Raw genomic sequence first — 16512 nt, 5'->3', positions numbered from 1 at the left:
TGTCTGACCAGGTTTACAAGGTTGCAGTCCAGCGTGCCAGAACCAGTAGAGGAAGAGGAGACGCGGGAGAATGTGCAGAGGGTATGTAATGTCATTTGTACCGGCGTTTGCTCTGTGTTGCAGTGGATACGTACATGATGATGATAGATACGTTGTCCCACACATAGGGGGCAAAGTTCGACCGGTTATAGTTGTTGTCGAACCGTGTTAGATTTTCCCTGTAAACCAATAGTTTATGGGTGCTGTTCATGGTCTCTAAAGGGGGGCAGCAAGGAGGTGGTGCATCTCTTATAACGTTGAAGTTATATCCCATCACTGTAACACTAACTGTGCTGTGCATGTAGTTACTGTGCATGCAAGGACATCAAGTTCTGTGTACCTAATAGTAATGTGCACGTACTGTGCACATTCTGTCCAAGAGAACCCTGTGGTGTCATGTGGCATAACGGCAAACTGTTCAACTCAGAAACAAGTGGTCCCGGATTCGAATCAAAAGCGAACACTACAGGCACCCAGCCCTTTTGTTTTAACTTTCAACCTCTTAAGTGCGTAAACAGATTTCAACTTTTACGCATAAATCATGATAGTGCCTCCATTCCAGGTAATTAGATAAAAAGTTCTCTGACAGTCACACACAACCCAACCAATGGTAATGTCAGAAAAATTGAAGTTGGCCTGAAAATGTTACAATTTCTCTTTGTTTGGTTGGATATTGCTAAGGAGGGTCCTGGTAGATATGATTAACAAACCATGGTGCAAACTCCATTGTCCCCCGAGACAGAAGGATGCCAACGACAAGGTTTATAAGATTATAACAGGAAACTCATTAGATATACTTTCCAGTCAGTGATTATATCACAGCTTTTAAACATGTCTTACAAAATTAGAATAAAACAGGCTAAAAAAAGACATGTGGCTCTACTTATAGTTATACAGTAATCCTAATGAGGACAGCATCTACATCTACATTGTGTATCACACCTCACAATACCTGTTTGGCAAGTTGTCAACTTGTCCCCTTTGCCCCAGTTTAGACTACTCTCTATTTCAACAGTTGGCAGAATTCAGGTCACCTTTGGCATCTTTGGTACATGTATTAAATATATTATTAATACTGTGCTCTGGGTATGACAAGGCGTTGACCACTTAGTCTAACTCTAAGGTTGTGTTACATTTAGCTTAAAACAGTAGCGTCAATGCTGGCGTGCTAGTTTTTTTCCGCTTGAATACACACTCTAGGTCACTAATGGCGTTTGGGATGGGAAGCACCCAAGAGAGCTTTCTAAAACTAAAAAGGCTAGCATCCTGGATAGACATACAGTGAAAAAAAAAGTAGACATACCATAGATTGTGAAATTTTTGTGGTTGTTAAAAGATATCTGTTTGCAATTCTTGTTGTGAGTTCTTATAATAAACACACCTGTTTTACAGTACTGTACACTACGTATTCAGTATTGTGTCAACAAATGCCACCTTTTTCCTAGACATTATATCCCTTCAAACTTGAAGTTAAACTGACTTACAGTACATAATACTATCAATGATAATAATGATGAATAATGCAGATTTGATGTCTTCATGAATCTTGGGTGTTGTTTCCTACAGGCATCATCTTTAGCAAGAAGGAAAAAGTCCCACTTTGAGGGTGAGGAGATCAGGCCATTTTCATCATTCCTGACAGACACTTTTGGAAGGAATCATGATTACTTGAGGATATCCTTGACAGAGAGGTGTAACCTACGATGTAAGTATTGATCACAGTGTTACTCACAAGACGGTATGAAATTCATATAGGTGTACTGGTACAACTAATAAGGCCACAGCAAAATATATTTTATTGATAACCTCCTTTGCAATGACTCCAAAACTAATGTGAGAGAGTGTGCAAAATTATAAATATGCCTTGATTATCTGTTCAAAGTTTTTCCAAATTGCTTGTATACTCTTTGACTTACTTACAGAGTTGCAGGCAACAGAAAAATGTTTTTCAAGCCCTTAGACTTAAATCAGTTTCGAGTGTATTCTGTAGAACAAGACATAGATTATAGCCTTCATTGAACAACTGGCCATGCAGATAATGGAGATGGGAAATTGGCAGTGGAGTATGTCCAACTTGGAAATTGAATTTTTGCATGGGTTCATGAAGTAACGGTTGTAAAGAATTGTATGTATTGAGTGACTAGATGAAAGCCATTCGAAAAGTTCATGATCATTTATGAATTTTACTCTGAAGACAGCTCTAGCAATAACTGCTCCAGATGGCAAACAAGGTGTTAGAATGCAGAAAGAATTTAGCACGAAATTACTTTTAAGTTTAAACTACAGTGTAGTATACTGTAGGTAGGTAGGTAGGTAGTACTGTTAGAGTACTGCACTGAATTTAGGTTTTAGGATGCAGTTTGGCATACAAAGTTGTAAATTTATGCACACTGCACCATATGTACATGGGCTACACACTGTACTTACTTTTCTAGCCAACCCAAAATTTTCTCACAGCCTTGTCACAGTGGTCATAAAGGTCATTAGCAGGCTTTTAGCCAGGCATGCGTCCAGACGTCATTTAGACCCCCTGTAATAATAAGAAATTGGATGCTCTAGACGCCCTTACACTGGGGAGCAGATCCTCTGACAAGCATGAAATTCTGATTGACTAGGGATGCTACCAGGTCACTGTGGTCACAGTTGATGACTCTGATAGTACTTCCACCCCTTAGGATACCTTAGAATGCACCATTTTAACTTAAAATGCTACGATTTCTAAAACTCTGTACCATGAAAGTTGGATGTCCCCAGACTCCCTTACAATACTTGCGCCTATATCACGTGCCACGAAATTTGGACCCCCTATGATAAAATCCTAGCTTTTAAAAACCGTGGTCATTAGAGCTATACCTGTTGGGAAAATTAGAGATATGATTATAACAGTTTTTGGACTCTTTATTCCAAAGGATTCATTTATAACCCATAAGAGAAGACAGCTTGAATGCCACAAGTGTATATAAACTTGTGACATGATATATTGATAATATATAAGATTGATAGAAAACAGACTGTCATATCATAAGTAATGTTCTGACACCTTGGTTAGAAATATCATCAAGACATAGTGACAATCTTAATGATGATTACTTCTTCAGCATTTCTTATTTCTCAAAAGCTGATTTATACTTAATAGGTAGCACTCAATTATATATATCAACCTTGAACAGTATCGAGTAACAAGCTTATTAATTCAGAGCTGTTTCATATACAGTTTTGCCCAAAGGGATTATCATATGAAGCACAGTGTGTCATCTGACATTTGATTTGATTAAATGTTGGAGCTTATGGCAAAAATATGGCAACCTCTACATTAATACTAATTTTGAGTTTAAGCCAGAGAATATGCCACAATGATGCATGGAGCTTTAAGGTATAAGCAAATATATTACACAAGGGCAGTTTATTAAAACTGAACTACATAATGTACGTACAAATGATGTACATGCACATCAGTACAAGTGGTTTATTTTACATTAACTTGTATACATTTTATTTGCACTACTCACAAAAAAAGGATGGGTTTTAACAGTTTGTAATTTTGTGCAGTCAGTTATTGCCAAGATTTTTTTGCATTAAAATTTGATGAAATTTGGTCTTATTTTTATAATAGGTCAGTACTGCATGCCTGAAGCAGGTGTGGACTTGACACCAAAGCAAAAACTTCTGTCAACAGAAGAAGTGGTCACTCTGGCCAGGCTGTTCGTGTCCCAAGGCGTCAACAAGATCCGACTGACCGGAGGGGAACCTTTGGTCAGGCCAGATGTGGTGGATATAGTCTGTAAGTATGCAGACAAAATTCTGTGAATATTCAGACAAAAATTAGTACATATTTAGAAAGTATTCAGATAAAATTCTGTAGGTATTTAGACAACATAGATATAGAGCTTTGACTATAGTATTTCTGTCAGAACTGTCACACCTTGGCCATAACAGGAGAGTAATGGTGAGGGTACCTCCAAAACAATTTGCTCAGGCCCCTAGTTTATTGAAAAACCTGTCTTCATACTTTATCCAGCGGAACTCAATAAGCTGAGGAGCCTCGGACTGGAAACGATCGCCATGACAACGAACGCATTAACGCTGAAGAGAAAATTGCCTCAACTGCACGAAGCAGGGCTGAACCTGCTGAACATAAGCCTTGATACCTTAGTGCCTGCCAAGTTCCAGTTTATTACCAGGAGGAAAGGTAAGGCTACTCCATTTAAACTTTGGGGGGGGGGGGGATGATTCAATAGGAATAGTCACTGTTAATGAATGAGACTTTGAGACTTTATTAGAAAATCCATTAGTGCCACCAAACTTCCTGGACTTCATACAAACAATAACGTACATACAATGCTTTGTCCCTTTGTGAAATATGATAGCAAGACTCAAGATCAGATCCTTAATATACAGTGTATCAAAGCTGCTGATCATGACAGATATGTGTAGTAATCCTCAACCAGAGATTTATATATGGTAGCAAAAGCTTTGCATTCATGAATATCAGCCATGTGTTTTATACCCTTATAGACTTTGGAGATTGAAACTAGTTTTACTAGCAACGGTTCTGATACTTACTGGACTGTGTAACTGTAGATAGAGTGGAAAGACACTTAACGAGATGTCTTAAAATTTTTTTTTTACGCTCAGGCCATTTTCATTGCTTGATTTATGTGAGACACATTTGCAAATGCCATTTGGATGTGGGTATTTTACGCTCTACAGACATGGACATATTTATATGCACCACATTTTCTTTTTGAATTGTTGATGGAAGATGAGTATTTCCTGCAGTGTTCTCTGGGATGTCAGAATAATAAATCTAACATTTTTCTATCAACAAGCTCGTAGTTTTGTATCCACCACATCCTTTCACTGTGTGTTTATGACAATACAGTGACCATCAAATAAATCTAAAACCTTTTAGATTAAAAGATACTGTAAAACTAAAAGTGAACTCCAATCTTATTGCTTGTGAGAGACCTTACTGTACATGTAGATAGACTAAACATTTTGTGGAGTATGATAAGATTAATCCTCGGGCTTGCAGTTTAAGACCAAAGAAGCCAATTCATTTGTACATGTAGTTCTTTTTACTTGGTAATCTGAAACTGTTTTGCAAAATTGCACATAAAATTTTATGTTCATTACAACACAGTGAACACAATTTGTACTCCTGATAGGCTAAGCCTTGAAATTTGGAATTAACTTTAGAACTATCTGCAGGTACTGTGAAATTTTAGTGCTTAAATTATGGTAACATCATTACAGAATGTTGTCCCTACTATACATAAATTGTAGTACATATTATCACACACACATACTGAAATTTAAAGTGTGTTCAACTGATATCCATCACTTTTTATGATAACTATTTGTTCTAAACAATACATGTTCTCTGCTCTAGATAATTCAATAAAAGTTTTTGAAATTGAAAAAAAGATATATGACTGAAATAGTCATCTTTACACTGTTTAGGTTTGGCAATATTTTGCTAGTATTGGGTGGAATGACGTTCATATCCAGTCTGCTCCACACTGCCGGGTGAGTTGACATTGATCTGATGGCTGTAGGTCGTCTATACGGCCTGTGGGCTGAGCTATCTGCTCTCAGGGGCTGTAAGGTAAATTATTGACAGTTGTGCTCACTTATCTGCCATGTTTATCTGTACTTGCAGGCTGGGAGAAGGTCATGGAAGGTCTGGAGAAGGCCCTGGAACTAGGCTACAATCCAGTCAAGGTGAGTTACCGGTATCTTGCTCATCCGGGCCTGCAGGGTATGAAATTGAAATACAGTGCATGAGCCACTGTGTAAAAGTTGTTTCAAGCATAACATATCAATAGTAAGAAAATATGTATGATCATGCATTGTTCATCATACCTGACAAGTTTTGATCAAAAAGTTGAAATGTCAGAAAACCTGAGTGCCTTCCAAAAGATCTGTGTGACACTAATGTTTTTATTATTTGTCATTCATATTTTATGTAGAAATTAGAAAATGATGAAGGGATGACCAGCTTTTGGCTTGTGTTATCTTTTATATTATTATATAATTTTATTTTCACTTGCACTTCACACAATGTAATTTGCAAAATGTCACAGAAGACACCTTTAAGTTAATGGCTTATTGATTTTTGTTAGTTTTACCATAGAGACATTTCTTGTGACAGATGTGCATTAATCAGACGGGCGCCTCAGAGGATGACAAATTGTTTAATTGGTAGGAGGACGACAGGTCTCCAGCAGAGATTTATTACAGACAGCGTCATTTTAGGATTAATGTTTTGTAATGATGGTACTGATCTTAGGAGACCTTAAGATGTTCCATGTAGTTTTTTGTACAACAGCTGTATGGGAGGGGCAGATTAGTTTTCCTTTTATCTAGATAGAGGAACCAGGTGTGCATCAATCAGAATTTATGGTTTTGGGGCACAGTGCTTAAGGTTGCATGAGCATTGTACGTGTGTGGAGCTCAGGAAACCCTAAAGTTAGGGGTATCTGCCTTGTTCATGGGTTTTAGGTGAGAGGGCAGGTGTCAAACCCTGGTACTAAGAGCTTATAAGTTATACTGGGCTGAAATTCTGGCAGCTGAAAAGACAACATTGGACGTGGTTGTTCTGGACCAGTCTGTATTTTACTTAATGTCATACCTGTGACGCAAAAACGTTCGATACGGTTGTTCCGGACCGGTCCATAACTTCCGTATCGCACAGGTTCGAAAGGCGTATCACACAGGCTCCATTTGAATAAATCGAAGTCTGTTTCGAGCGGGCCGAGTGTGGCGCCATCGAACGTTCGAATACCTGATTCGGACGTTGGAACATTACTGTTGCAACACTTTTTGTTCGAGGGCACCAAATTTGTTCAACTTCTGGCGCATTTCGCATGAAAAAGGGTTTTCTCAGGTGGGTTTGACATAAATAAAATACAACATGGTGTATTCCGGATCACCCTTGGTCCCAGCCTTCGGCCGTCGGGCGATCCGACCCGCAGTCGGCAAAAATTCAGATATTGAATTTGGATGTTTGAGTTAATGTACTTGCAAGTTTGATTGTTCCAGTTTTAGCATTAGTCTAATGTTCTTTTCAAACTATATCCTGGTGGAATTGACTGTGCCAGATGTACATATTTGAACATGAACAATTCACCTTGCTGTGTGGAGTACGCCCCTTTTACTTCTGAAGGAAATTGTATTCACTCAATTGTAGAGTTGAGGGATAATGTGTTGCACCATTAAGGTGCAAATTGAATCTCCAGTGCACAGGATTGGGTATTATATGGAACCCCCTATTGGGTGCAGAAATATGGCAGAAGGCCAAGGGAATCCTATTAAGTCAGAAATCATGAAGACTTCCAATTTGGCCAAAAGATGTGCACATCCTAAAGTGAAGCATTAGCATTCAGCCCTCATTCGTGTGCTGCTTTTAAGTACGAAGTTTGAGAGATTATCCAAGTTTTATAAGTCACATATTAAGTTGATATGGTCTTCACCTGTACATACAAATTGTATACCAGATACTGTGCATTTACGTGTAGTATACAATCATACATGTACATTAAAAAAAATACATGTATTAGAAAATATTAGTAATATGTGTACTACATGGAAACTGTTAACTTGATCTTGGTTTACGAGTTTTATTCTACAATGATCTGTCACTAGACGTGGGTCTAACTTTCATAGCAGGAAAACCATAAATGATTATACCTTAGACTTGGCTACATATACAATGTTTCTATGCTCTAACACACTATGCAATGTACATCACAAATAGGTTGTCCCTAGCATACAATCTGTTGCTATAATTGGCTGTGACTTTCATATAAACTGCAAAATCATGTACCGTTATAGGTGATGCTCTTGTAAATAAATAGTTTTTAGACTTATTTTCAACAGGCAGTTATAAACTAATTACTACGTAGGAGTCTTTGAAATTGATGTAGTCAATCAACGTCAGGAAGTATGTGACTCAAGGTGATTGAGTAGACAATGGTTCACCAACGAGCAGCACTCTAAGGGACCCACTCAGTCAAGCAGAAAATTAACAGAGAATGCCTGATTGTCAGTACAGAAACTGCAATGGAAGGGATTTTGAATATTGACTTTGTGTCAAATTTGTAGTTTACTACTTTAGAATTTACTTACGAAAGGCTTTTTTTAGCCAGGGCTGCTGAGAAGTTATGAATGCCAGTTTTTGTTTTTTTTAATCTGGCGCTAAAGAGATGTACGAAAACCTCAAGGTAATGTAATTGCAGAGGGATAAAGTTCATTGATAATGTATCGTTTTCCTGGTCGTATGGGTGATACAGCACAGAAAATGTTATCAGTTCTAGCATCAATGAAAATCTTTTTAGCCATGTGATACTTCCCGGGTGACCATTTGTGGTTAGTCCAGCATTCGTCAGGACTTACAAATGTACTTCCCTCCATTGGCCAACCACTTTGACATTCAGCCACTGTACCATTGCAGGGAATCAAATTGCTCGGAACACGCTATATGCTCAGCTGTTAGTCATGTTTTATGCTGTGTCATTGTACGTATTCATAGCCATGTACAGAATACTGAAAATGTGTCCTTTAACAGTCTACACGCAGCCATATGGTAATAAATCTGATTTTCAAGAATGATGTATTTAATGAAAATCCATTTCCAATTTTGTGGATGCCATATTATGAGAGATCATTTATCCTGGTGGTCAAAAGTTACAATACAATCAGAGGATCAAAGGACAACACAAAAAATACATGTCTGATACATATCCTGACATGCAAAGGTCACAGCAATGTCATGTAATGTGGAGATTTTTCAACCTAACTGAGTCAGTCGAGGCTAGAAATAACACATGAACTGGCAGTGATTTGGGGTGGCGAAGGACTAGAAATCCATTTGATCGTATCAAGCACAATGCAGTGTAAGACTCCTCCAAGTGTTGGAGATACATCAATACAGATTACAAGGTAAAAGGTTTTGGGAAACGAATCGACGAGTAAAAGCGACAGTGTATCATTACCCACAATGTTTGGGTGGAAGTCGATGAAAGCAATCTGTCGAATGCAATGGCGAAAACCCAGCAATCAAGTTTTTCCGGGTAGCGGATTTGCACGCTAATTAACTTCCCACGTTTCTCATTTTTCTCTCCGTAGCTCAATTGCGTGGTGATGAGGGGGGTGAACGAAGAGGAAATATGCGACTTTGTCGCAATGACAGAGAAGAAGGTAAGGTCGTGCATTTGAATATTACAGTGTATGAAAGGTCTTGAACTGTCAACAAGTAGTACTATCAATACTGGTACAGATTGGTTTGTGTAATTAAGGCTTCTGTATTGCACTGAATCATCTTGTGTATGACCTCCATTTATTGTAACCACTTGAGGATTTGGGATAAACTTGAATAACTTACAGGGACTACTGACAGGATCATGTGAATAAGTACATTGTACAAACCACACACTTTGATCATACTTAGTATAAGACACAGATTAGTTAAGCCTGATAGATTTGCTATAAAACTTAACTTTGACAGTGGCATTATCTTATATTCTTAGCAAGCAAATTGACTTTCTCAAGCATCGTCTTTCCAAAATCTGTGACTATACAGAGGGCAAGGAAAAGCAATCATACTGAATAGTGGATTAATGTCCTAGTGGGTATAGTCTATGCTATGATAATTGCAAAAGGGTGATTGTATTTAGCTCATAATTGAAGTACATTTTTATAAACTGAATTAAATCCAAGCACTTAAGAAAAATCGGAACTCTGTAAATAAAATCCAAACTTTACCTTCCACCTGGGTAAAGCCAGAAGCAAGTTTGAAAAGTGTCTGATTTTTGTCCTCAGTCCATCATGAATAAATGATCCCCAGGGGAATGAATGATCCCCAGGCACTTTGTGATGAATAAGATACAAGTACAAGGTTTTCAGCACCAGGGACAAAAGCCATCCTCAGCTTCCTGGTACATTGATTTCTCTTTGAAAACTCAGGTCAACCATGAAAGGTCATGTAAATTTACAATCATGATGAAGTATGTTTGGGTCTGATCTTTTCTGCTATTCAAACTTTGGTTGAGCTATTACTTGTCTAAATCCTTGGCATGCATAACCATACAAGGATCATTACCTTCAGCGTCTGTGGTATTTGGTTCCACACAAAATGGATGATTAGTCCTACTTGCCCTGAAGCAAGTACTGCATGTAAATTGGTTAGCTGCTGTTGCAAAGTTCTACACGAATTTTGGTGACTACTGTACCTGCTACATGTATCTTACTGTGCCACCCATACAATCATGTTTTTGTAGGTGATTTTGATTTCAGCCAATGAAGTTGCATAGACTTGACTGGCACATTGCTTCAATTGGTATGATTTAAAAAAAACAGCTCTGAGTAGTTGTCTGTCACTGGTTCTCAGTTTCCAGTGTAAAATAAACATAATCTTGTTTAAAAATTTGCATCTTGTTTTACATGTACAACACTGAGGTTATTATGACTATGACATTCTTAAGTACTTAGTGCATACAATAAGATTTTTCAAAACTAGTTGTAAAAAGCAGGTCGACAGAAGTTAGGCTGAAATCCATGATTCTTTTCAAGATGTATGCAGGCGAGTTTTGTCAAATGGATTTTCAACGAAAAAAACAACAACTGCAATCTGAACTACATAATGTTTGGATCATTTAAACCTGTAACAGCAGTTTTAAAATTTGTATATAAAAATTATGCAGATCTATAATCCCAGTGTCATGGGTTCCAGCATGTGCATGAAAGATGATCCAAATTTACAGACAAACCATCTGGACTGGGATGAGGCTGAAGGTAAATCACATGTCAGTGTCTGGATGTCTGCCAGCTCTCCCAGGGACCTGCCAACATCTGTCCTTTAACCACCAGTCTACACATATGCCCCCGGGTTCAGTGTAAGAGAGACTACAGGGATTGAATCAATTAATTCTACAGGCAATTTTCATTTGTCTAGTATGTGTCAGCTGTAAATCAACTTTTATATCATATATACAAACAATGTATATTACATAACTGGTATTTTGTATATCTTAAAGCAAAGAAAGATATATTTCTTGTACCAATTTGCTGCAAAGAAACAAACATTTTACTATGTCTATTTGCTGGTTTGAAAATCAATGAATCTACACCTACATAAATACATCAATGTCAAACCTGTATATCAGCCAGTAAATTGTTGCTGTTGTAAAGTTAATGTGATGTGCCTGACCCAGGTGACCTTGAACTACACGTAATTCACAACACCAGACTGCCATGACCGATACCACTTTTCGGTTGCATTGATTTTGCACAAATTTCCTGCCACCACATTTGACCTTGTCTGTGTGTACTGAAGTGATGATATGGTTGTCCTGTCCATGAACAAAATTTCAGGTTCTAAAATGAGAGAGAGCCCTGAGTAAAAATTTGAGTCATATGACACTGTCAGTAAGTGTACGTCTGTAATCCCAGGAATCGATGCCAGATGGTAGGTCTGGCTTAATTATCAAGTGAGGTGTCGCTAAGACTGTTTGATTCCCAGCCAAAATTCGTTTTGTTCCAGGGGTATGATAAAGCTTTTATGCAAATAACTGAGTGGTAACTCGCTCCATAGATCACCCTGTAATATCCCACAGCATGCTGAGAATTGAAACTGAAGTGAAACAGTATTCTGTGGAAGAGGATTTAACGGTACATGTAACATACCAATAACGATGTCATGTAGAATTTCCATTCTGAGAAAATTCTTTTCATGTACGTCTCACATTTGAATAAATATTTTCAAAGTCAAACAACATTTAGCTGAAGTTTTGTTAACATTCTGCTATTAAATGTTTTTCCGTCATGTTTCATGGCTGGTGACTTTGAATGACCTTATAGGTATTCGCTACTTTCCAGTGACCTTGTGCAAATAATATATTAAATTGTCTCAGCATTACCACCCCATCTCCCAACTCACCAAGGGTATACATTACATACTACCTGTGGGGACAATTATTGGGGTGTTTCTGCAATGTGGATTTCATAGTTCACTCATGATACCCTTATTAATCATTCATATCGTTTTCTCTCTGTCCTTACCATACAGGCTCTCGATGTGAGGTTTATAGAGTACATGCCATTTGATGGTAAGTTTCTTTCTCTGTTCATCATGGAGGATGATTGGGAATATTTCTTCTAAAAGGATCCAACTCGATTGTATAAAGTAACATTGGCCCTGTGCCCAGTTTTTTACATCTAACACCATTTTGTTATTTCTGATTTCAACTGACTTCAGGAACTGATGTTTGAAACTATAGCAGCTGCTATTGGGTTTAATTTTTTTATACCATATCAAATTTGTACAATGTATCAATTGCAATGTACTACTGGTTTTCCTAGCACTTCTTTTCACCAAATAAACTAATGAGCCATTAGACTTCCAAAAGTTTTTTATTGTCTGCAATCCAAATGTTTCTGAATCAGATCATGAAAATCATGTGTTAAACATTCCTACTGGTAGGACATCTTTGCTTCATGTACGTTACTTAGTTATAGTGCAGGGCATGGCGGCGTGTTTCCTTTGAAGACTGAGTCATGCTTTATAGTGGGCAGATAGACCTTCATTAGACTCTGAGCTTATTGACTTTAGGTCTTGCAGAATTAAACTGAACTGGTCTCAACTAGTAGTTGCTGTTAGCAAGGAGCTTCATCAATGTTAGGCTCATGCACCAGTAGCATGGATCTTGCAAAATTTATATTGACATTGATTTTATATTCTGAATTATTGAATACAGCTCATCTTGTACTTTACTATTACATACAACTTTCACCCAAATAAAACATGATTCCTGATACATTTTTAGAAATTTTTAACAGCATGTATACAATGTACAACATCTGCATGCTGCTGCCATGCATTGAATCAAGCAGATTACTCAATCATGCATTCTACTTAATGCTCCAAAAGGTCACAGAATGCAAGATCCAAGGTCATATTTTCCTATCCTCAGGGGGACGGTATTTGACTCATAATCATTTCTAAGTATTGATGCAAATGTGTGCTCTTTTGTGAATTGAGAAAGAAAGGGTGCTCCCAATTACACCCTAAAAATAACCTTTTTGACATCTAGGTCTACCAGGAATTGCATGCTATCAATTATGAAGTATAGGTCTGCAATTATTTTTCTCATACTTAATACTTTTGTCATCTCAGACGTAGGAAGTTATAGCCCTTGTTTAGCTCCCAGTTCCTTGAAGCAGCAGGCCTTTCTACATTGTATCCCAATGCTTTGCTGAACCTCAACCTTTCAAAACATAATAATGATTTTGCCTCCCTACCTAGGCCTCTGCTTGGAGATACTATGTTCTAATAAGTTACCTTGAAGTTCTAAAGTGCAATGTACACATGTACATGTAGCAGTTTTATCATAGAAGCAGTTGGTTCGCTATGGTCCAGAACACACAATTATATTTTAAACTAAACAACATTTTAGTGAAAGTTACTCTACCTGCAATAAATTCACATTTCTGCACATGATTTCATAATCATAGTGACTCTTTATAAGCTGCTGGTCTCCTATACTGTATAATTGATTGATGACATGTGTCATCACTCATAAGTTAGAAAGAGACAACTCCTAAAAATCAGCAGTGATGAGTGGATATGGAGTCACTTAGAATGCCGTAAAGCAATAACAGCATCAAAACTGACAGTCTCAAGTCTTGCTGTCATCTAGATGTAACTCCAAGCCAGTCAGTAGCAATCTTCATAGAATTGTAAACAGTATCACTCCAAAGTACATTGTACATGTATGTCATGTCACCATATCAAACAGCCTTTCAAAATGTGTAGTGCACTTCCCTACTCCACGAAATCTCTTAAGCTGCACATTAGTGGAATGGATGTCAATTGATGACCATTAGTAGCCGTTGAAACTTTCGTCCATCTTGTTTAACAAAACCTGGGACCTATCCAACAGAGTTCTTCTAACAATCACATACTTGTAGACTTGTTTAGATTAGTATGTCTCCAGTGTGGTTGTTGACAATTAGCACACCTGGTTCCTATCATTCTGCAGGTAACAAATGGAACCACAATAAGATGGTGACCTACCAGGAGATGTTGGACACCATCCGTCAGAGGTGGCCTGACCTGGAGAAAATGAGTGACGGGCCCAATGACACCTCCAAGGTACGGTTAAAAGCGTCATCCTTCAGTGTCGGTCTCAATTTAGTTCACAAACATACAGTGATAAAGTGATGTAGTGTTAAATGTGGTATTATAATTTTTTTAATTTGTATTGTGAAATGTTTAAATCAATATGTAGACTGTGGCAAATAGTGTATGCAGTGATACTGAACAGTAGCTTTACCTGTATTTAACATCATACATATAGGTATAACTGTCCATGGTACTGAACATCAAACACACACCTGTCCATGGTACTGAACATCAAACACACACCTGTCCATGGTACTGAACATCAAACACATACCTGTCCATGGTACTGAACATTACACACACACTATATGAAATTTCTTAATATGATTGATTAGTAAATGATGATGATGATTACTATTGTAAATCATGATCATCATGTAACTACAATACCAGCATATGTTTTGTGTTTGCAATGAATGTAATTGTTGTGATCATGCCTGTATGACTGAGTGTGAATACATTTTTTCTCTCTCCACCTTTCCCTCCCCAGGCCTACAGAGTGCCAGGTTTCCGTGGCCAGATGGGGTTTGTGACGTCCATGTCTGAACACTTCTGTGGGTCCTGCAATAGACTCAGGATAACTGCTGATGGAAACCTTAAGGTGCAGGCTCCACATATTAAGATATCATTATTCAATTCTGATTTATTTGTGAGGATGACTATTAAAGTAAGTAATTTTAACTGGATATAGTAACTGTTTATAATATATATATATAACTGATAAGCTTCTTGTGACTTCTTAATATTTTTTTTACAGAAAACATTGTTTTGACTGTTGGGTGTACTTAATACATGGAGACCATTGCGATGTTGTATTCTTTGATAATTGCAAAAAGATTGTATTCTGTTCTTTAAAGATTAAACATCTACAGTATAATTTTTTTATACATTATATAAAATTATTATGTTTTCGTAACAAGTCAAATACCAGTAAGTGTGCATTCTATTTTAGTTAGGATGGGGAAAAGGTAATTAGAGAAACCTATTTGTGTTGGACCCTTATGGACCAGGTATAACTGTTACAGTAAATTATTTTTGCACCATTTCACCCAGATATATTCCTCCACAGGTGTGCCTGTTTGGTAATTCGGAGGTCTCCCTAAGAGATACCTTAAGAGCCGATACTTCAGAGGAGGAGCTTCTTAAGATCATAGGAGCAGCGGTGGGGAGGAAGAAGAAACAGCATGCAGGTATAATTTAATGATGGTGCAGTGCAATTCATCTTTTACGTCCTTTTGACCTACAGTGTAGTGAAGTGGCACAATCTGCACCTGTTGCTGTGTGTAAGGTGGGGGTAAGTAGAACTAGACCTGGCCATGGGCCAGAATACCAAGAAAATGTCTGCAATTTGTAAAAACAATCCATAAGCTGGCAGGAAGGTTAGAGCCCAGTAAGGCCTTAGTTAAAACAAAATGGCATTTTTGGTTGCTCAACTGACCCGAACAAAAAGTGCTGACAATAGCCATTCTTTATCTGAATGATGATTCAGAATAATATTGTTTTCCAATATGTTCTTTTCTGTTACAGTAGATGATTGTGCTAAGCAGTATATGAAAGTTAAAAATACCAGACCAGGTGTGTGTTCTGATGCAGTTCAGTTTCACGCTGTTAAACGTACAACATTTGTTGGATCATTTCAGCTGGAATCTAAAAAGAAGGAAAAAGAATTATGTATTAAGTTGATAGCAAATATTTCAGGGCTATAATCCAAAATGCAATGATCAACTTTTTACACTGTTTCAGTGTACAGAGAAGATGCCTGAAAAGATATGTCAGTCTGAATCACCATAAAATATATTTATCATATGTCAAGATGGTCCTTTGCAGTTATGATCCCTATGTTGTTGCAAGTGCATGCTGCCCCTATATGTTGTGCTTGGACCCCAACCCCGGTAAAGATTTAACGTTACACTGACAAATTCCTGTAGCAAATGAATTACAACAGGGAAAAAAATTATTATGAGATTAGTCTTACATAAATTTTATACCTGTTACCTGCCATGCCACCTGCTGTATTCTGGAGGATAAATTTGAATTGGCAATCTCTAGTGTATTTTGACAACCTAGAAAACTCATTAAACATTCTTGCCGTTTGCCAATAAAAGAAAGTTTGTGATTGCGTAGGTAGTACCTGAGGTCAAACGATCTTCCCTTGTGGATTAAAAGGTAAAGCAAAGTCAAGGCTGTAGGTTTGTAATGGATGACCTACTGCAGGGTGGAGGATAGACCTATCTTTATACGTCCTCCGTCTGCTGTGATCATTATTGCCCATTTCATCATTCTGTAAAGGC

General features: G+C 37.6%; 1 protein-coding gene across 1 annotated transcript in view; it reads left to right on the top strand.

Moving 5' to 3' along the window:
- LOC118414057 (molybdenum cofactor biosynthesis protein 1-like) overlaps positions 1-16512 on the top strand; it is a gene marked incomplete at its 5' end in the record, with an annotated part of 21729 nt that continues 5217 nt past the window's right edge. Inside the window, 10 exon segments of the mRNA XM_035817819.1 lie at positions 1-81; positions 1606-1744; positions 3653-3820; positions 4058-4228; positions 5702-5763; positions 9169-9240; positions 12107-12146; positions 14079-14191; positions 14712-14822; positions 15291-15411. Of these exon segments, the coding sequence (XP_035673712.1) occupies positions 1-81; positions 1606-1744; positions 3653-3820; positions 4058-4228; positions 5702-5763; positions 9169-9240; positions 12107-12146; positions 14079-14191; positions 14712-14822; positions 15291-15411 (1078 nt within the window).

Source organism: Branchiostoma floridae, chromosome 1 (genome assembly GCF_000003815.2).
Source record: "Branchiostoma floridae strain S238N-H82 chromosome 1, Bfl_VNyyK, whole genome shotgun sequence".
NCBI classification, from domain to species: domain Eukaryota; kingdom Metazoa; phylum Chordata; class Leptocardii; order Amphioxiformes; family Branchiostomatidae; genus Branchiostoma; species Branchiostoma floridae.
This window is presented reverse-complemented; position numbering and strand designations above follow the sequence as displayed.